This window comes from Trichomycterus rosablanca, chromosome 24 (genome assembly GCF_030014385.1).
Source record: "Trichomycterus rosablanca isolate fTriRos1 chromosome 24, fTriRos1.hap1, whole genome shotgun sequence".
Taxonomy (NCBI): domain Eukaryota; kingdom Metazoa; phylum Chordata; class Actinopteri; order Siluriformes; family Trichomycteridae; genus Trichomycterus; species Trichomycterus rosablanca.
Window position 1 is genome coordinate 82501 of NC_086011.1, and position 22500 is coordinate 105000.

At 42.0% G+C, this 22500-nt stretch overlaps 2 protein-coding genes across 6 annotated transcripts in view; both read right to left on the reverse strand.

Annotated features, from left to right (window-relative positions):
* Positions 1–10702, reverse strand: part of itga7 (integrin, alpha 7) — a 21375-nt gene extending 10673 nt beyond the window's left edge. For 2 of the 3 annotated variants that reach the window (XM_062986191.1, XM_062986192.1), the window contains exons 1-11: positions 10471–10702; positions 4819–4946; positions 4559–4638; positions 4108–4363; positions 2492–2596; positions 1310–1517; positions 930–1123; positions 676–764; positions 422–549; positions 225–320; positions 61–122 (exon numbers count right to left, since the gene is read on the reverse strand). In XM_062986191.1, coding sequence (XP_062842261.1) covers positions 61–122; positions 225–320; positions 422–549; positions 676–764; positions 930–1123; positions 1310–1517; positions 2492–2596; positions 4108–4363; positions 4559–4638; positions 4819–4946; positions 10471–10664 — 1540 coding nt within the window. In that variant the 5' untranslated portion in view covers positions 10665–10702. Of the gene's footprint in view, positions 1–60; positions 123–224; positions 321–421; positions 550–675; positions 765–929; positions 1124–1309; positions 1518–2491; positions 2597–2884; positions 3865–4107; positions 4364–4558; positions 4639–4818; positions 4947–10470 lie in introns of those variants that run through there. The other variant, XM_062986193.1, reaches the window with a different exon arrangement.
* Positions 10703–14991: 4289 nt separating this feature from the next.
* The window catches only part of elmo2 (engulfment and cell motility 2), a 14862-nt gene continuing 7353 nt past the window's right edge, over positions 14992–22500 (reverse strand). For all 3 annotated transcript variants that reach the window (XM_062986255.1, XM_062986254.1, XM_062986253.1), the window contains exons 12-22: positions 22286–22408; positions 22073–22183; positions 18380–18484; positions 18044–18152; positions 17381–17517; positions 17111–17274; positions 16895–17007; positions 16113–16220; positions 15926–16008; positions 15640–15717; positions 14992–15542 (exon numbers count right to left, since the gene is read on the reverse strand). In XM_062986255.1, the coding sequence (XP_062842325.1) occupies positions 15342–15542; positions 15640–15717; positions 15926–16008; positions 16113–16220; positions 16895–17007; positions 17111–17274; positions 17381–17517; positions 18044–18152; positions 18380–18484; positions 22073–22183; positions 22286–22408 (1332 nt within the window). In that variant the 3' untranslated portion in view covers positions 14992–15341. The remainder of the gene's footprint in view (positions 15543–15639; positions 15718–15925; positions 16009–16112; positions 16221–16894; positions 17008–17110; positions 17275–17380; positions 17518–18043; positions 18153–18379; positions 18485–22072; positions 22184–22285; positions 22409–22500) is intronic.

Genomic DNA, 22500 nt, shown 5'->3' on the forward strand with positions numbered 1-22500 from the left:
GAATTAACATATACTGTATATATACTGTATATTATTAATATATAATAACGTTATACGTACTGATATGAGGAGAGTACGACGCTGGATGAGCTGTATAAGTGTAACACGCTTTTATATCCACACTGAAACAAAAACTAACGTTTTATATAATAATAATAATAATAATAAATAATTAATAATAATAAATAATAATAATAATAAACAATAATAAATAATAAGTGCACCAGACTCCATCTCGATCCTCACAGCTGGACTGGCTCAAGTCGATCTGCTGAGTTTCCACTGAAACATCTCGACTCACGTGGATCACCGGCCGCGACCTGCAGGTCAAAGGTCAGCTGGCGTTCAGCAGGTGGGTGGGGGTCACAGAGCCTGAATATAGGCTGTACAGATGTGCTGTACAGATGTGCACCGTGTTTACCTGAACAGAACCACCTGATCACTCAGGGATCCCACCGCCACATCTGGATACAGATTCCCATCAATATCCAGCCCCCCGGAGAGAGAGTAACCGAACCGAGCCACGCCCGCGTTCATCCCGTCCAGGACCTGCTCACCAACATCAGAGATCATCAATAATAATAATATATATTCATAATAAATAAATAATAATATTAATAAATAATTAATAGTAATAATAATAATAATGTTTTTTATATTTATTACTGAACTGACCTGAGACGGTTTGGTTTCGATTCCCACAGAAGAGCCTCGGAAAATAAAAACTTTACCATATCCATCAAACGGAGCACCAACGGCAATATCTGTAACACACACACGCACACACACACACACACACACACACACACACACACACACAGAAATGAACACAGAAAGTATATGTTTGTATGTGTAATGAATGAATCAGTCTAACCACCAGTATAACCATTCTACCATCACTGTGTTCCAGTATGAACCAGTAGTGTTACCTGAGAATCCGTCCTGGTCCAGGTCTCCAGCGGCGCTCACCGTCATCCCGAACATGGAGTCGTAGGTACCGTTGAGGCGAATGGGTCGAGCTTTCTCCCAGTGACTGGCGGGATTTAGGAAGACGTACACCGCCCCGCCGATCTCAGCCTTACGGTCAAAAAAGTTTGGAGCTCCCACGATCAGATCCGTCCAGCTGCAGTCAGGAGAGAGAGAGAGAGATCCTGCTCCAACTCAATGTTCTGGCTCATCAGCATACAGTGTATGTATTAATAATTATATATATACATGTACACCAATCAGCCATAACATTATGACCACATATATGTATGTGTATATATACATTCAGCAGTGTGTGTGTGTGTGTGTGTGTGTGTCGTACCCATCCTGGTTGAGGTCTGTGGTTGTGACCGAGTACCCGAACGATGATGCCAGCTCCTCCCCCCACAGGATGAATTCGGGTACCAGTCTGTAGGCGCTGTCTTTCTTTAGCAGCACCACCGCGCCCGTGTGATTAGCTCGCGGAGCTCCGGCTACAAATGTTAGCTCCCCGCGGTGCATGATGCCTTTAGCCGAGTCCACCGAGAACCCTGCCGCCAAAATAATCACAACCAATCAGCTCGGTTCCCCCCCCCCCCCCCCCCCCCCCATTTACTGATGGAGAAATGTGAGGGATATTTATCAGCACATGTTTATGTTTGTTAGTTACATAAACATCAGTTATGAACAAAACAAAAAAATACAGAAAAAAAAATCGAACAGGGTAAACCGTGCTGGTGTAGCAGCGTTAGCATGCAGTGCTGCAGTTAGCTTAGCATGCAGTGAAAAACAACACAAACCACCAAAACCTTAAAATCTTAAAACGTTATTTTATATCAAATAAACCTCCCATCCACACCAGCACTGACTATCATAATCATAATCATGCAGACAAGCTAACCACTACACACGCTACACGCTACACACTACACACACTACCTGTTACACGCTACAAGCTACACACTACACACACTACAGTTGTTACGTTTCTCCAGTTAAAGAAAGACGTTTGTAATTCCCTCACACCTTAGAGAGTGGAGCTGCTAGACTGGCCTGTCTGCAGTTTAGACTTCTACTGTAAACACATGGAGCATCACGAAGCACAACACCGTTCTCCTACTGGCCCAAATGTTCTGGTCATGGTACCATTTTACCATACAACCACACGGGGGGTCATTTAGAGATCCTAAACCCCGTGTGTGTGAAAACTGGCATACCCAGGGAACACCCACAGAGAAGTGGAGAACATGCCAAACCAGTCATAGACTGTGACTGTAGGCAAGGTGTAAACAAACTACACTAATTCATCCAGAAGAGTCAGATAAACGAATCAGAACAAAGAATCAAATGAATCAAAACTTAGTCAGGTGATTCTGGAAGAATCTGTGAAGCTCAGCGATTATTAACAAACGCTCGTCTTTCTGTAAAGGAGAAGTTATTTACATATTCCACACCCAGACAGGAAGTGAGCTCCACCCAGACAGGAAGTCAGTAGGAACATCACTATTCTATTCGTCACACAAACCTAAGTAGCTATTCTGGCCTACGTCGGCGCCGGTGGCTTGTCTGGATGGTTCCAGAGTTTTATACACCAAAGCTTCCTCATCCGCCCTCGCCATGAACAACAAACCTAAACACGGGGGGGGGGGGGGGTGTGATGGGTAGGGATGATGGGGGTGATGAGGGGGTGACAGGGAGGGGGGTAAGGGATGAAAGGAAGAAAGAAAAGGTGCAGAGGTGAGAGGATGTAAGGTGAGATTAAATGTGATCGGCTGGTCAGAAGGACTGAAGGCTGAACCGAAGAGGGGCGGGGCTCGGAGGGTGGGGCTTGGAGGGCGGGGCTCAGGTGCGCTGTATAAAGGTGATGCGACGCTCAGGCATGGCAGTGGAAAGTGGGTGTGGCTCAGGTGAGTCCTACCCAGGTAGCTGTGGTACGGGAGCGGGATTAATGCCGCGTTTAACTCTTTCTCATCCGCCACCTCATACGGTCCGTCGTCATAGTAACCCAAATCCAACATCGTCTGGTTCAGCAGCTGAACCCTCATCTCACCTGGAGGAACAGAGCAGGTGAGGATACACACACACACACACACACACTCACACACACACAATACACACGCACACACAATATATACACACACTCACTGTTACACACACACACACACACACACACTCACACACACACAATACACACGCACACACAATATATACACACACTCACTGTTACACACACACACACACACACACACACTCACACACACACAATACACACGCACACACAATATATACACACACTCACTGTTACACACACACACACACACACACACAATACACACGCACACACAATATATACACACACTCACTGTTTTACACACACACACACACTTAGTTACACACCCACACACACACACCCACACACACACTCACAGTACACACACACACACACACTTACTGTTACACACCCACACACACACACCCACACACACACACACACTTACAGTTACACACCCACACACACACACACCCACACACACACACACACTCACAGTACACACACACACACACTTACTGTTACACACCCACACACACACACCCACACACACACACACACACTCACAGTACACACACACACACTTACAGTTACACACCCACACACACTCACAGTACACACACACACACACTTACTGTTACACACACACACACACACACACACCCACACACACACACTCACAGTACACACACACACACTTACTGTTACACACCCACACACACACACCCACACACACACACACACTCACCGTACACCCACACACACACACACACACTCACAGTACACACACACACACTTACTGTTACACACCCGCACACACACACACCCACACACACACACACACACACACACACACACACACTCACAGTACACACATTTTACATTGCAGTGCCGTTTGCAGTGTGGCGGTGACTCACAGGATTATTTGGAAGTTTGAGGGTTCGAGTCTCATCACCACCGAGCTGCTGCTGTTGGGTTTTTATTCCTGTTTGATTCGGATTCTAATAACGATTTAAACTCTGAATCTGGTCGTAATTGTACTGGTTTGAATTTGACCACCTCTGTGTAAATGTGAGGAGAATTTCGGGTACCTTTCCAGTTGTAGGTTCCGGGAGCTCCGAACAGAATGTAGTTTTTATCGGGGGTGAAACTCGCCGCTAATCCCTGCTGACAGAAGCCGAACTGCTCGTGACCTTGAGGACGACCTTCACAGAACTTCCACTCGCCGCCGTCCAGGTCGTCCCTCTTGGTCAGATCTTCACTCAGAACGTAGCAGCGGCCGATGGGGTCGCGGGTTTCAGACGACTGATTGACCCGCTGACGGAGCTCGTACAGGTGAGCACAGGTCTGCAGGTGATGTTACAAAAACAGGGCGTGTCCTGATACTCACACTGAATTCTCTTTACTTACATCACTGAGTTGAAGAACACAGTCTGAGGAGCACGTTTACAGAAACCGCTCATCATTTTATTATATTAAACATTAAATGATTATTTATAAATCTATTATCTGCTGCTGTGATAATAAACTCTGAATATTTACCAGCACTTTTCCCCCGACGCCCTGACTCTTCACCGTCACACCCAGCCACTGATTCTCTTTACTCTCCTGGTTCAGACTCACTGCTCAAATCACATCACATCACTTTCACAATCTGGAAATATTCGGCTAAATAAAGATCAAATTTCATCCACAAACCTTCAGATTTTTACTTCCAATTCTAAAAATTTTTATTTCTGCTCACGTTACATTTAATCATAAAATAATAATGATGATGATGAATATGATGAATATCAGCGCACCGTCTCCATCGATGTGGACTCGCTCACAGTCGAACTCCTCAGCTGTGATTGGACAGCGGTACAGAGCACCTGTGTGGGTGTGGCGCAGACTCTCCAGACCTCGCGCTCGTGGTGCCCCCACCAGGATCCTACAGGAACAACAACAGAGTTTTAATTCTACATCAATCACACACTGATACGGTGGATTTGGAGCCCCCTGTGGTGGATGTTTATCATTACATGCAGTCGGTATGATTGATTTTGTTTCTCTTCGTGGTTCTGTCGGGTCGGGGTACGAGGGCATCGATAGAGACGTGTTCTGTAAACCTGATCCAACAGCTCACAAAATATAAATATAATAAATATAATTTCTGAACAGATTTTCTATCTGGACTGACTGAACGATGTTGGTGTTTCTGTCAGGAATTAAACTGTACATTTTTACTGAATAATTTCAGTGTAATAATAAAGATTTTTGAGCTCCGGTTCAAGTTTTTCTTGCTGGTCGAGTCGCTGGTAATAAAATCTGAAGTATTTCTGAGTTTCGTCTATTTATATATTTTGTTTGGTGGCGACACTCACGGCCTCAGGTTACGAAGTTCAGATCTATTTTAACCCCTCACAGTTTTAACTGGGATCCAAAACCAGCAACGAGCAACCAGCACGAGTCCGAGAGAAACAGAACCAGACTCATAATGGATCATGGTGGATCAGACTTATACTGTATAAGATGGTGGTTTGGGACACAGCCGATGCTATGATGAGCACTACACTCTTCCTCTTTATTATACAGATGTACCCCCCCCCACACACACACACACAGTAACCCCCTCGGCTCGGTTTATCCTGCACCTCCTCCCCCTCGCCCCTGAACCAGCCGTCAGCGTTTCTCCTCGGTGCCGTTAGCGTAATGAATTGGATGTAATAAATGTTGCAGCTTTTAGATCCTCACCAGCTTCAGCCGGATCTTCTACATCTGATCCATGTCCAGGAAATTAAACCCCCACCGACAAACAACACGTCTATTGTGCTGTCACATTTAGAAATGTGTGTGGGTGTAACTCGGTACCTCAGGGTTCGGATCTGGTGGTGTTTTGTTCTCAGATGTTTTTCTGATTGGCAGGATTATAAAGTCTGAACCAGTCTGACCATCACAGAGACTGTAGTGGTGAAGATCTCAGAAGATCAGTGCTGATTAGACCTGGCGTGGTGCAGCAGTCTGATACATCTACCGGGTCGTGGAGGGGGGGGGGTTAGGGTGGGTCATTTTCTTGTGCCAGTACAGGCAGTGCAGGTATACCAGGAACACCTGGTACAGGAATCAGAACCCGAACGAGCAGGTCCACCACCACCACCACCACCCTGTTCTCATGTTTCCATCAGTGAGGTTCCACTCGTGAGGGCCATGGTGGGAGGAACTGGTCTTCATCTCAGAAGGTCTGAGGTTGTTCTGATGAGGAGCAGCAGCTGAGAGTCGAGCTGCGTGAGTCAGACATTTCTGATACATCAACACAATCACACAGAGAATAAAGAGAATAGAGGGCGTGTCTGGGGGGGGGGTGAAAGGGCAGGAACAACTGCACCACATCATCACATTAACCAAAAATCCATATATGTGTGTGTGTGTGTGTGATCAAACCTTTACACATCAGGAAAATGATTTCAGTTTAACACCAGACGCCGAGACGTTTCTAATAAAGAAAATTCACTTTCATTATTTGATTGTGTTTTATTAATCAGTTACTGTGTGTTTATTTAATAACTAAAATCTTTAGTGGCTAAAATACTTTTATTATTATTACAGTAAAATGTTTAAAATAAATAAAGAGTAACAGAGATCAGACAGGGTGCAAATACTTTCTCACACCACTCTGTGTGTGTGTCATGATGCCGTCACCCTAAACGCTTAACATTCCAGACTATTTTAGCACCCTGATATGTGTGTGTGAGTGTGGGGGGGGGTATTAATACTGTATTACATCACTAACCACTGCACCCTGTTCACATTATAACTGTAATGTGTGTGTGTGTGTGTGTGTGTGTGTGTGTGTGTGTGTAGTAACATGACTGCGACTGAAACCTGCAGTAATTGTATAACATCTCCTACAACTGGTGGAACCAAAGACCTCAGTAGCTTCTACACAATCTTAGTGTTCTTAGTGCTTACACACACACACACACACACACACACACAGAGTGCAGCAGTGTAATTCACTTCACTTAATGTAATGAGTGTGAGCAGAATTTTAATGAGCTGTAGTGTTTCATACACATACACACACACACACACACTTACAACTTAGAGAGTGTGTGTGTGTGTGTGTGTGTGTGTGTGTGTGTGTATTGTGTGTGTGTGTCTGATTCCCAAAGGGATTTTGTACGTGAGACAGTAGGAGAGAGAGCACACTGAATACTAATGACATACTGAATATACAAGTGTGTGTGTGTGTGTGTGTGTGTGTGTGTGTGTGTGTGTGTGTGTGTGTGTGTATTTGTTGCTACAGTTCCAACCCTAACCCTTGAACAGGACTGCAGGGTTCTGGAACACACATCTATAGAGTGAAGAACCAAAACTGGAACTGTTTGGTCACGTGGATCAGCGGTTTGTCTGGAGTGTGATAGACGAGGCTCATGATCAGAAGAACGCAATCACCATGATGGAGCCTGGAGGGGTCAGTGATGATCAGCGATGGTCAGTGATGATGTGGGGGTGTGGGGGTGTTGACTGTGATCATGGACTCACAGAAACAGCAGGACTTTTTGAGCAGGAAAGTTGTGCCCCCTGTGATGAGACTGAACCTTGGTGATCATAATGAACCCAAACCCAAACCCAAACTGCTCATCCAGAGCTCAGTGAAGGAACCAGATCCTGGTGAGGATCTCCTCACGGTCAAGATTTAATCTACAGTCTGAACACACAGGGTTTCAAAACTGTAAATAGATTGAGGGGTGTGTGTTTACAGTACAGTAGAAATAATCCTGGCTTGTACTGGATGGTAGATTTGGGTCGAACCCTGGTACTGACCCAGCAGACCCGGACCGTGTGGTTACAGAAACTACAGAAGCTCTTCTAGAGTCACTGAGTCAGAAAAACTCTCGCCTCGCCTCCTCTTACTCGCCCCAGGCTGCTGACGTCTGATTCAGCTTCAACCAACAATAAAAGAGTGAGAGCTCGATGCTACTGTGCTCTCAGTGTGATCTTATCAAACAGCCTGGAAAACTAAAACAGATCTGAACTGCAGATGCTGACGAATATTTAGATCAAACCATAAAATAATAAAACATTTATATATTTATTTCTTTATGAGCTGTAGATGAGAGTCAGAATTATAAACACGCTTCACAACAAACAGGGCAAAGATTTTACAGCTAATAAAACCACAACAGTGGAGCAGAAGAACTCTGGTCCTGCAGTGCGGCTCATATTAGCACTGAAATATTAATCATTAAAAGCAATAATATCTTGTAGATGATGGTCAGGGTCACTGTGTCCCCAGAGCCGCGTGGGTTCTTAATCTGGACCTGCTGATGATCTGTAACTAAGATGAAGGTGTGAGTGAGGGAGCCGCTGAGATCAGTGATGCATCATTTATTATTCCAGTAACTCCAGTACTGATCAATCACTGCATGTTGTCTCCAGTTACACCCACAGCCTCGTGGATCTGATGTACTGAGATTCATACTGAGTCAGAGCTGAAACTGTAACTGCTGGGAACCTGCTTACACCACTTACACCCCTTACACACACACACACACACACACACACACACACACACAGGTGAGGATGATGAGGGTTTAGATGATTCGGTGTTTCTCGCTATGTTACGTCTCTGATAATAACGGGACGATTTTTCAGTAAGTATTATTGAGCAAGCGCACAGAGGGATTATAGAAATGATTATTATAGGGTTAGATGTTCCAATTCATTCCAGAATTAAATTTTATTAATAATTATAATAATATTTATTGTAATAGCATCATCTCCACCTGCTGACTCACACTGGTGCACAATCTCAACTTCATACATATAAAAGCGTGATGGAGACGCCTGGTGTAAAGAGATTCTTACAGTCCTGCAGAGTCCTGATTTACAATCTGCCTGTACACCCCCCCCCCCTTCACACACACACTTACACACACACACACTTACACACACACACTTCTCTAAGGCCTTCAAACCATTTGTAAGTATTTAATTCAAGTCAATTCAACTTTATTCTCATCACGCCAGTATGAGATGTATAAGCTACATTTACCTTCCTACAGCCTTGTGTCCTTATAATATTATTATTATTATTATGAATATTTGTTATGTATAAGTAAGTTATTAGAATTGATCTGAGTTATATTATCAGTTATATAGTGACTCCCCAGTAATATATAAAGTAACACAGTAATATTGTGACTCCTCACTCCCTCTAAACTCCTGCATGTTCAGCACCGTGAGCGATCGTCTGAACTTCTGTCATCATTCTGATCTGATCTATGAAGGAAACGGTGTAAAGCACATTCAGGAGCATAAATGAGCTGTGATGTCATGTGATATGATGGATGAGAGTCTAATAGTGAAGAGATTATAAATATAAGTGTGTGTGTGTGTGTGTGTTTGTGTGTGTGTGTGTGTGTGTGTGTGTGTGTCTGGTGCAAACTAAATTTAACCCCCCAGATAATAAAGCTAAAATAGCTAATAACCATGCTAACATTTTGGCTAATTGTGTTCCCTAAACTATTTAGTATCTAACTGCACTGTAACGTGTAGTTAGCTTTAGCAAACAGAAGCTAACAGGAACCAGATGAACGGTTCTGGGTTCTGGTGGAACCATGAGGTGATTTCAGCTAACACAAGAGAAGTTATGAGATCAGGACACACACTACTGAAGATTATTTTACACACACACACACACACACACACACACACACACCCACACACACACTTAACCATAATAAAATGTCTCCATCCTCCTGCACTCTGATCAATATCATGGATCGAGAGCTTCTGAGCACTTACAGGATTAATCCTCCATGTTAGAGGCATCACGAAACGATACCAGCACGATATAATCATGATACCATCACGATACGATACCAGCACGATATGATACCAGCACGATATAATCATGATACCATCACGATACGATACCAGCACGATATGATACCAGCACGATATAATCATGATACCATCACGATACGATACCAGCACGATATAATCCTCAGCCACATCTGTATCACGGTTTTAGTTGATCTGATTGGAACCTCCATCAGTACATGGAACAGTGGGCTCATTACCAAGGTTACAACTAAAACTCAGACCGTCACCTGATGGGAAACGGTTTTAATCTCCTCCTGTTACAGGCTGCTGCATCAGAACTCGACTGAAGTTTACTTCTGATCATGTGGAGGACGACTGATGTTCTGGAGGAGGTTTGCGGTCACACTCAGCTACATAAATACAGTGATCACCCAACATCACTGTACCTGCTGTGAAGCATGCTGGTGGTAGTATAAGGAAGATTAATCTCAGGATTCTGAGCAGGACAAACACGAGAGTGAATGTAAGAGGATGTGGGACGTCCTGATCTCCACCGTACTGACAGATCGAGTCTCTGCTGATTGTTAAAGTGAATTTAAACTTTTGACCTTGACTGTGGGGAGTGTGTACGAGTGCGCACTTACCAGCTCTTGTTTTGGGGTGTGAGTTGGTGATGCAGGGCGACGGAGAAGCCGAAGAAGCTGCTGTTCCTCCCCTGTTTAATCAGCATGTCGGTGGTTTCCAGATTAAATGGCTGAACTGAGGAGAACATGAGGAACTGAGAGAGCAGGAGAACCCAGAGGAACCCACAGAACCGGTGTGTGTTCAGGAGATCCATCACTTGGTACAAAATGGTTCTATATTCCAAAATCCTCGTCCTGCACCGTCCACTGTCAGTCTGAGTGTGAGAGCGGGACGGGTGTGTGTGTGTGTGTGTGTGTGTGTGTGTGTGTGGCCCCGCCCCACCCCTCTGTCCCTGATGGACACACACAGGAGCAGGGAGCAGAGATTACCCCCCCCCCCACCCCCTCTGCTGGATTCCTGCGGAGGTTGTCGGGACACTTGGACGCTGCTGAATAGAAAATAGAGACACAGAGACACCCGAGACTTTTACCTTCCCTCAATCAGAGACACTCGGTACAGAGAAGCATGAGCAGCACGGTGCAGGACTGATAATCAGAAGGTTGTTGGTTAAAGCCCGAGTGCCACTAAACCACCCATGTTGGACTGTAATCAGTCAGAAATGTAAGAAGCTTTTAATAAATCTGTAAATATAAATGTTTAAGATTCAGAATCAACATTTTAGAAATGCATTACAATCTCTCACAGATGTCAGGATGTCAAGGGCTCAAGCGCTGAGCATAAAGACGAGTTCCAAACTGCCTGTTGTATTCAGGAACAGTTACACTGGAGCAGCTGCACACAAGTCTCAGACCACCATGTGTGATGCCAAGTGGTCTACAGCATGCTATAAATGGACTCCGGAACAGCAGGGATGTTTATTTAGAGTAGCGCTGCAACAAACAACAGAAATAAACATCATGAACAGATCCGTTCCACTCTGGTGCTGCTGGAACTCTGGAGAACATCAAACACACATGGAATAATAGTGCTGTTCTCCAGGGTGTCGCCATCCTCATTTCTCCTTCCTCTACAACCGGCCACGGATCTCATCATGGTTTGTCCTAAAAAACAACTTGCTATCCAGCCTGTTTTTAATGTTTGGGCCTCTAGAATTCTGGAAGCTCTGGAAGTAATCGGTCACCACAACGAACACAATAGAAGCACTGGGGCGGAAAACAAGAGGAACCAAAACAGTAGAGAATTCTGTACAGACTCAGAGAGGAAACTTCATAATAAACCTGTGAGAAATAAAAGAGCTTCTGCTTCACCTCAGAACATTCAACCATTTTCACCAGCTGTTTAAAACTGTGAGAAGAAATCAAATAAAATTAAAATCTGATCTCAAATGTATTAGATTATTGAAGTTTAGTGGGATGTGGATGTCGTTATCAGACTGGATTTAAAAAAGAATTTCAAACATACAGCACGTCCACAGAGCATGATGGGAGGACGATGGGTAAATGTATTGATAGTTGAGTGTGTGTGTGTGTGTGTGTGTGTGAGCTGTGAGAATGTTTATATTTAGGGGTGAGCAGGTTATATTTTTAGCTGACTTACTGTAAACCACTAATTTAATCATTCTGATACCATCCTAAATACATCCCGGCTCCCTACACATCATACCCTACTCCCTACACACACTAAACTCTGCTCCCTACACACACTATACCCTACTCCTTACACACCACACACTAAACCATACTCTCTACACCCTGCTTCCTAACCCCATTTCCTCTTCACCCTACTGCCCCACACCCATTTAATAAACTTTACCCCTTATGTGGTATTTTAGATTTTCTCATAAAGTGAATTTAGCATTTAATTAGAAATGTGTAGAAACATGATCAGGGTCACAGATGTGAAAATTCAGTCCAAAATAAATGAAATAAAGATCAAAAACACCGACTGTGGATTTACACAGTGACTGTTTACACAAACCCACCATCAGTACTGCATCAGCCAACACACACACACCAAGTATCATAAATGACACCTTTACTCCAGTTCTAACGTGCAGACAAACTTTAATAATAAACTTATTAATAACAGAAAATTATTGTAGAATTTCTATTCTTTAACATTAATAAAATTATTTTATAAAACTCAGCGCAAAAATAACTAAACACAACACAACAGATAAAAGCATTAATTATCCCATCACGTTTTAATGTGATAAGTATATTAGTGGTGAATTATTCTTTCTTTTATTTATAAGTTTATTTGTAAAAAATAAATAACAGAATGTGATCATTACGATCTACAGCAGTGATGTTGGGCTGGTGGTACAGTGGTGGTACTGCAGAAGGAGCAGTGAGCGCTGTAGAATTATCACTAACATTAATATTATTATTAAAATATCAATTAAAACTTAAATTACTAATTCAACAGCAGCTCGATTAGTAACATGTATTTATTATGCATCCTGAATATCAACACCGAGTATCTTTCAGTTTTTACATGAAATATAAGGACTAAATACAAAAAAATTGAAAATTAATGCAGTAAAATAATAACAAACAATAACAAGCAATAAAATATATAAGCTGTTATATTTAGCATTCAGATGTGTTTAATGAATTTTTTATTACAACGTGAAATAAAACTTCTGTTATTTTAATTAATTATTTAGGAGCTGATATTCTCACTGATTGGTGCACTGATCTGCTCTAATGATTTATAATTAATTCATGATTAATATGCAGAGCTAATCAAATAATCAGATTTACTATCTACAGTGGGGTCAAAAAGTATTTAGTCAGCCACTGATTGTGCAAGTTCTCCTACTTAGAAAGATGAGAGAGGTCTGTAATTTTCATCATAGCTACACTTCAACTATGAGAGACAAAATGAGAAAAAAAAATTCAGGAAATCACATTGTAGGATTTTTAAAGAATTTATTTGTAAATTATGGTGGAAAATAAGTATTTGGTCAATAACAAAAGTTACATTTTACATTTTCAGCATTTAGCAGACGCTTTTATCCAAAGCGACTTACACAATGAGCAATTGAGGGTTAAGGGCCTTGCTCAGGGACCCAACAGTGGCAACTTGGTGGTGGCGGGGCTTGAACCGGCAACCTTCTGTTTACTAGTCCAGTACCTTAACCACTGAGCTATCACTGGCCCCGCCACCACAAAGTTCAACCATGCAGATCTCCTCTAGAGCAGTGATGTTTTGGGGCTGTCGCTGGGCAACACGGACTCCACAAATGTTCTATGGGGTTGAGGTCTGGAGACTGGCTAGGCCACTCCAGGACCTTGAAATGCTTTTTACGGAGCCACTCCTTCGTTGCCCGAGCGGTGTGTTTGGGATCATCGTCATGCTGGAAGACCCAGCCACGTTCCATCTTCAATGCTCTCACTGATGGAAGGAGGTTTTGGCTTAAAATCTCACGATACATGGCCCCGTTCATTCTTCCCTTAACATGGATCAGTCGTCCTGTCCCCTCTGCAGAAAAATAGCCCCAAAGCATGATGTTTCCACCCCCATGCTTCACAGTAGGTATGGTGTTCTTGGGTTCTTCTTCTTCCTCCAAACACGACAAGTTGAGTTTTTACCAAAAAGTTCCATTTTGGTTTCATCTGACCACATGATATTCTCCCAATCCTCTTCTGGATCATCCATATGCTCTCTGGCAAACTTCAGACGGGCCTGGACATGTACTGGCTTAAGCAGGGGGACACGCCTGGCACTGCAGGATTTGAGTCCCTCTCGGCGTAGTGTGTATACTGATGGTAGCCTTTGTTACTTTGGTCCCAGCTCTCTGCAGGTCATTTATCAGGTCCCTCCGTGTAGTTCTGGGATTTTTTCTCACCGTTCTCATGATCATTTTGACCCCACGGGATGAGATCTTGACCCCAAGGGAGATTATCTGGTCTTGTATGTCTTCCATTTTCTTACAGTTGCTCCCACAGTTGATTTATTCACACCAACCTGCTTGCCTATTGTAGATTCACTCTTCCCAGCCTGGTGCAGGTCTACAATTTTCTTCCTGGTGTCCTTCGACAGCTCTTTGGTCTTGGCCATGGTTGAGTTTGGAGTCTGACTGTTTGAGGCTGTGGACAGGTGTCTTTTATACAGATAACGAGGTCAAACAGGTGCCATTAATACAGGTAACGAGTGGAGGACAGAAGAGCTTCTTAAAGAAGAAGTTACAGGTCTGTGAGAGCCAGAAATCTTGCTTGTTTGTTATTGACCAAATACTTATTTTCCACCATAATTTACAAATAAATTCTTTAAAAATCCTACAATGTGATTTCCTGGATTTTTTTTTCTCATTTTGTCTCTCATAGTTGAAGTGTAGCTATGATGAAAATTACAGACCTCTCTCATCTTTCTAAGTAGGAGAACCTGCACAATCAGTGGCTGACTAAATACTTTTTGGCCCCACTGTATCTGTTATTAATTTATTAAAAATAATCAGTCATTCTTTAATGTTAAATAATAATATAATATGAATGAGTGATCAGTGAATCAGATCGGTGATTCATTAGTGATTAATAACATTTACTGATGATAATAAACTAATAAATAATTAGTAATAATTGATTCTCACACTGACCAGTTATTATTACACTGAGTTGTTTTAAAAACCCAACAACACTGCTGCACCTGCTACACTCATACCACAACACATCTGATCAGCGAGAGTCCTGTGGGTCCCTTTCCAAGTGTACAGAGCAACAGTCAGTCGTTGTATACATCACCACTGCATGATTGATGATGTGTGATGGCTGACTGTTCCGTCCCATCACGATTTGACATCAATATTAAATTTAGCATCGACACGCTGAGAAACGCCACACGTCCAAACTTCACATTCAGTACACACACACACACACACACACACACACACACACACACACACACACACACACACACACACACACACTCATCCGTAATTGTAGGTGAAGTTGTAGCTGCTGGGTTCCTTGGGGATCGGGGGCGGAGCTTCGGGTATGCTAATGTTCTCCAGGTCCAGGAGGCGGAGCTTCATCTCCATGCTAATGAGCGTGTCGAGGTCACTGCGGGTCAAATCACTGCACATCTCCTTCCCCATCAACACACTGAGTCCATCCATCCACACGCAGTACTGCGCACGCACACACACACACACACACACACACACACACACACTCAATAATAATAAATATAATAATAATAATATAAACTGTGTTAGTGAAACAAACCTCGTATTTACTGGGAGCCACAAAGTTGAGAACTTCGTCTGGATCATACAGGATTGAGAAAGCTAAATCCAGTACGTCCTAAACACACACATCATTATTCATTACACAGGATTTAAAAATAAAAGCAAAGGTTTATTCCTATATTGCTCTAATATCATAATATCATTGATACCTTGTTCTGTTTGATTACAGCAATGGGGGGTGTGGGTGGTGACGGAGGGTGTGGGTGGTGATGGAAGGGTGAGGGTGCTGATAGGGGCGGGGGGTGCGGGTGGGTGATAGGTACCTTGTTCTGTTTGAGTGCACTTTTCTCCTTCATGTGAGGACAGTCCTTCCCCGTCAGCACTGATTTAATATCACACACCGGGACTGAAACACATCAGAAGAAGCGAGTGAGACACTGAGGAGGAAACACTAGTGGGTACCAGACTCGTTCATCTTTATAATTAATCTGCAGTGTGTAACAGACTCACGTTTATCAGTGAGCAGCTCCAGAGGTACGTCCCCCTGCGGAGACTCGTCCAGATCACCATAGTGCAGAACCTTGTGGTTCAGAGACAAACGGCAGAACCAGAACTTCTCTGGAATCAAAATAATCATCAAAATAATCAAACTAAAAAATATAATAATAATATATATAATAATAATTCATATAAATAATAATAACAATAATAAATATAATAATTTATAATAATAATAATAAATATAATAATTTATAATGATAATAATAAATATAATCATTTATAATAATAATAAATATAATCATTTATAATGATAATAATAAATATAATCATTTATAATGATAATAATAAATATAATCATTTATAATGATAATAATAAATATAATAATTTATAATGATAATAATAAATATAATCATTTATAATAATAATAATAATAAATATAATCATTTATAATGATAATAATAAATATAATCATTTATAATAATAATAAATATAATCATTTATAATAATAATAAATATAATCATTTATAATGATAATAATAAATATAATCATTTATAATAATAATAAATATAATCATTTATAATGATAATAATAAATATAATCATTTATAATAATAATAAATATAATCATTTATAATGATAATAATAAATATAATCATTTATAATGATAATAATAAATATAATCATTTATAATGATAATAATAAATATAATAATTTATAATGATAATAATAAATATAATCATTTATAATGATAATAATAAATATAATCATTTATAATGATAATAATAAGGACCTTGTCTGCGTCGGTTGCCGAGTTTTCTGAAGCAGCTCCCCTCACACAGTCGGTTCAGTCGCTGCTGTTTAATCAACTCCAAAATCTCAGGCTGGATCCTCTCACGCAGCTCACTGTACACACACACACACACACACGCAGAGAAAATTAGTGTACACCACAGACTAGAAGACAGTATTCGTGTGTGTGTGTGTGTGTGTGTGTGTGTGTGTGTACATGACGGGAGGAGAGTGGAAATCGTCCTGATTGAGTCTCTCTGAATGTCGGAGGCGAAGAATCTCGGAGTAACTCAGACTGTAAAGTTTCATCTTCAGCTGATCCAGAGTCAGAGGCTTCATGGCCAGAACCCGAACAATCTGCTCACGCACCACCTGCAACACCTACACACCATGTACACACATCATATATACCTATAAATACACACACATCATGTGTACACATCATATATATGAAATAATACACACACACACACACACACACACTCACCTTGTTGAAGTCCTCGGGCGTGGCTCTCATCTCCTTCCAGGTTTTGTTGAGCAGCTGGATGCAGATGCAGAAGAATTCCTCCCACGCTCGCTCATGAGTGAAGAACATCGGGTGATAATCATTACAGCCCTCATTCGCTACACACACACCACACACCCCACAACACACCACAACACACCACAACACACCACAACACCCCACAACAACACCCCACAACACACCACAACACACCACAACACACACACACATTCTATTAGTTTTACAGAAAACAAAACATTCATGTTCAGCTTTGTTCCCTGTACATGACGTGTTATTATTATTTCAGTGCTCGGGGTGCACAAACTTTTTACATGTTCCCTTCACAAAACCAAAAATTGTCCCCGGACAGGAGCAGCACGCCAGATCTCACAGCCTGCTCTCAGACTCCTGATACAGAAGCTCAGCGTTACAGGATGAGCAGAAAGCAGCAGGAACAGCAGCTACACCGAGAACATCAGCACTGACCTGCAGCATCTATAATCCTGTTCCTACAGATCACACTGACCCTCCACTAACACAGCTCAGCAGCATTCAGACCAACCAGAACAACGATCCCAAAGACTCTAAAACTACAGTGAAGTACGGTGGTGGAAGCATCAGGATATGTGTGTGTGTGTTACGTACGTAACTCTCCGACCTGCAGGATCTCACATAAGATTCGGGTCAGCTCTATCACACACCGACCGAACGGACACTCGTGTTTATCCTCTCGCCCACTGTTCTCTAGAACGATCTAACACACACACACACACACACACACACACACACACACTATTAAAACAGCACACAATCTACATATCAGTAGGTTCATATAAACACTAGAAAGCAGCGTTCATGATCAGATGGCAACACACACTAACACACATTCTGTATGTGTGTACTTGTACAGTTGTACAGTTGTGTAGTTGTACAGTTGTGTAGTTGTACAGTTGTGTAGTTGTACAGTTGTGTAGTTGTTACCCGTAGGTAGGAATCCTGGTGAACTTTAGCCAGATAGAGCATGTTATCCAGAGCCAGTAAACCTGGAGGAGTCTGAGAGAAATCCAGCGCCGGGTTCACTGGGTTCTGTACACACAATACACACAATAAATACACAACACCACACATACACAACACAGCACTGTAAATACACAACACCACACATACACAACACAGCACTGTAAATACACAACACCACACATACACAACACAGCACTGTAAATACACAACACCACACATACACAACACCACACATACACAACACCACACATACACAACACAGCACTGTAAATACACAACACCACACATACACAACACCACACATACACAACACCACACATACACAACACCACACATACACAACACAGCACTGTAAATACACAACACCACACATACACAACACCACACATACACAACACCACACATACACAACACTGCACTGTAAATACACAACACCACACATACACAACACCACACATACACAACACCACACATACACAACACCACACATACACAACACAGCACTGTAAATACACAACACCACACATACACAACACCACACATACACAACACTGCACTGTAAATACACAACACCACACATACACAACACCACACATACACAACACCACACATACACAACACCACACATACACAACACAGCACTGTAAATACACAACACCACACATACACAACACCACACATACACAACACCACACATACACAACACAGCACTGTAAATACACAACACCACACATACACAACACCACACATACACAACACCACACATACACAACACAGCACTGTAAATACACAACACCACACATACACAACACTGCACTGTAAATACACAACACCACACATACACAACACCACACATACACAACACCACACATACACAACACAGCACTGTAAATACACAACACCACACATACACAACACCACACATACACAACACCACACATACACAACACTGCACTGTAAATACACAACACCACACATACACAACACCACACATACACAACACCACACATACACAACACCACACATACACAACACTGCACTGTAAATACACAACACCACACATACACAACACCACACATACACAACACTGCACTGTAAATACACAACACCACACATACACAACACTGCACTGTAAATACACAACACCACACATACACAACACCACACATACACAACACCACACATACACAACACTGCACTGTAAATACACAACACCACACATACACAACACCACACATACACAACACCACACATACACAACACTGCACTGTAAATACACAACACCACACATACACAACACCACACATACACAACACTGCACTGTAAATACACAACACCACACATACACAACACCACACATACACAACACCACACATACACAACACTGCACTGTAAATACACAACACCACACATACACAACACCACACATACACAACACCACACATACACAACACCACACATACACAACACTGCACTGTAAATACACAACACCACACATACACAACACCACACATACACAACACTGCAAATAACATTTAACATGAATAACAACACTAATGATGTAAGGAGAGTTGAGCCCAACACCTGCTTCCTCTACATTGTGCTGCTGTATTATCAGAACCTTCAGTGTTTATCAGACGCTTTGATCCAGAGCAACTTACAAGTGTCACAGAATACAGTGCAAGTAAGGGTTAAGGGCCCCGCTCAGGGGCCCAACAGTGTTGTAGAATCAAAACAACAATCACTCATTTAATTACCAACAAGTTCCTCACTAACACAATTAAGGTGTGTGTGTGTGTGTGTACATGTATATAGAGTGTATATATAGTGTGTGTGTGTATAGATGTGTGTGTGTATATATATATATATATATATATATATATATATATATATATATATATATATATATATATATATATATATATATACAGTTAAGGTCAAAATTATTAGCCCCCCTTATGAAATCAAATAAAACCCTTATTCTTTCAATGACATGGGCCATAACCTTAAGTGTTTATAGTTTGTGTGTGTCCACAAGAACAAAGACAACATCTGCATAAGGTCAAATGAACATTTTTATTGGTTTGCTGAACTGAAACAAGAAAAAAGCAAAAAATGCAATGGTCAAAATTATTAGCCCTCTGACAACTAATAGTCAATAGTGTAGCCTTTCTGATCCAAAACCGACAACAATCTCTTCTGGTAGTTTCTAACTAAGTTGGCACATGTCTCCTGAGGGATTTTAGCCCATTCTTCCTTGGCAAATTGTTCAAGATCATGCAAATTGCTCGGTCTCCGAGCATGGACCCGAACCTTGAGCTCCCTCCACAGATTCTCAATAGGATTGAGATCAGGGCTCTGAGAGGGCCACTCCAGAACCTTGATTTTGGTGTCTTTCAAAAAGTTTTTGACTAACTTTGATGTATGTTTCGGGTCATTGTCTTGTTGGAAGACCCAGCGACGACCTAACCCTAGACTGGCAGCAGATGTGTTGATGTTATTCTTCAAAATATCCACATAATCCTCTTTTTTCATGGTCCCATGCACCCGAACAAGGTTTCCTGTCCCTGAAGCAGCAAAACAGCCCCACAGCATTATGCTTCCACCAGCATGCTTCACTGTGGGGACAGTATTTTTAGGGTTGAAGGCCTCGCCCTTCCTACGCCAAACAAAAGCAGCATCCATATGCCCAAACAGCTCAAGTTTGGTTTCATCAGACCAAAGGACAGACTTCCAAAACTCACCCTTATGTTTTAGATTGTCTCTGGCAAAGTTCAGTCGGGCTTTGGTGTGCCGCTGTAAAAGCAATGGGGTTTTTCTTGGACGATGACCACGAAGTCCACCACGATGAAGAGCCCTCACAACAGTCTTGCGTGAAACATCAAGTCCAGAGGAAGCCAGCTCAGCAACAATCATCTTTGCAGAGGTCCGGGGATTCTTGTTGACATCTCTGATTATTTTTCGCTGCAAAGTTTTGGAAATCTTGCGTTTTTGACCACAGCCAGGTTTATTATTAACAGACTTTGTTTCTTTGTGCTTTGCGATGATGTAACGCACAGCTGTTCTAGAAACCATGAAACGCTTGGAAATGGCAGTATATCCTTCCCCCTGAAGATGAAGGTCCACTATCTTCTGTCTGAGGTCCAGACTGATTTCTTTGCTTTTTGGCATGATGATATTGCTTCTTAGAAAGATTATTGAGCAACCCTAGAGTATCCCTTTCATTCAAGCAGTCAAATGATACTAACTCTGCTTCTTGGAGTCACTTAAATAAGGTTCAGTGCTAATTGATTGCTCAGGTGTGTTTTCAAACCTAATTGACTGCTCAGGTGTGGTTTCAAACCCAGTTCATTTGTTTTGAAAGCACAAAATCACATGGGGGCTAATAATTTTGACCATCTCAGTTTTCATCAGATTTTTAATAAAGAAATCTTGAATATTTATTTTACATTCTAAAGTGCACCAAAATGGGGCCATATCATTGATGAATGATTTACTATATGACATTTTATGAATATTGCAAACATTGGGCAGTATTTTAGGGAAATATTCAAAAGTTCCTAGGGGGCTAATAATTTTGACCTTAACTGTATATGTATGTACAGTATGTGTGTGTATATAATGTGTGTGTGTGTGTGTGTGTGCAGTACTAACAGTAAATCCCAGTAGTTTATAATCTTTGGCTTTTCGTTTCTCAGTTCCTGTTGGTTCATTTTCTCCATCGAAGGCGATCCTGCGCAGCTCACACACAGCGTCTCTCTGAGCCTGCACACACACACACACACACACACACACACACACACACACTCAGGCTTGCAGTAAACACGATGGATGGATGGCGGTGGTAGGTAAGAGAGCGACTCTCACCTGATCATTGGGATCCATTTTGGTCATCATTCGCTCCTCTAACAGGTTGAAGGTGAGAACCTGCAGCACGTACAGCTGATGAGCCATCTCAGCTTTGATTGGTCGATTACCTCGAATGATATGCTGCACACACACACACGCGCGCGTTTAACAGTTCGTTTATAGAATTATGAATGAATCATACATGTGTGCGACAGATCCAGTGTAAGCTGGGA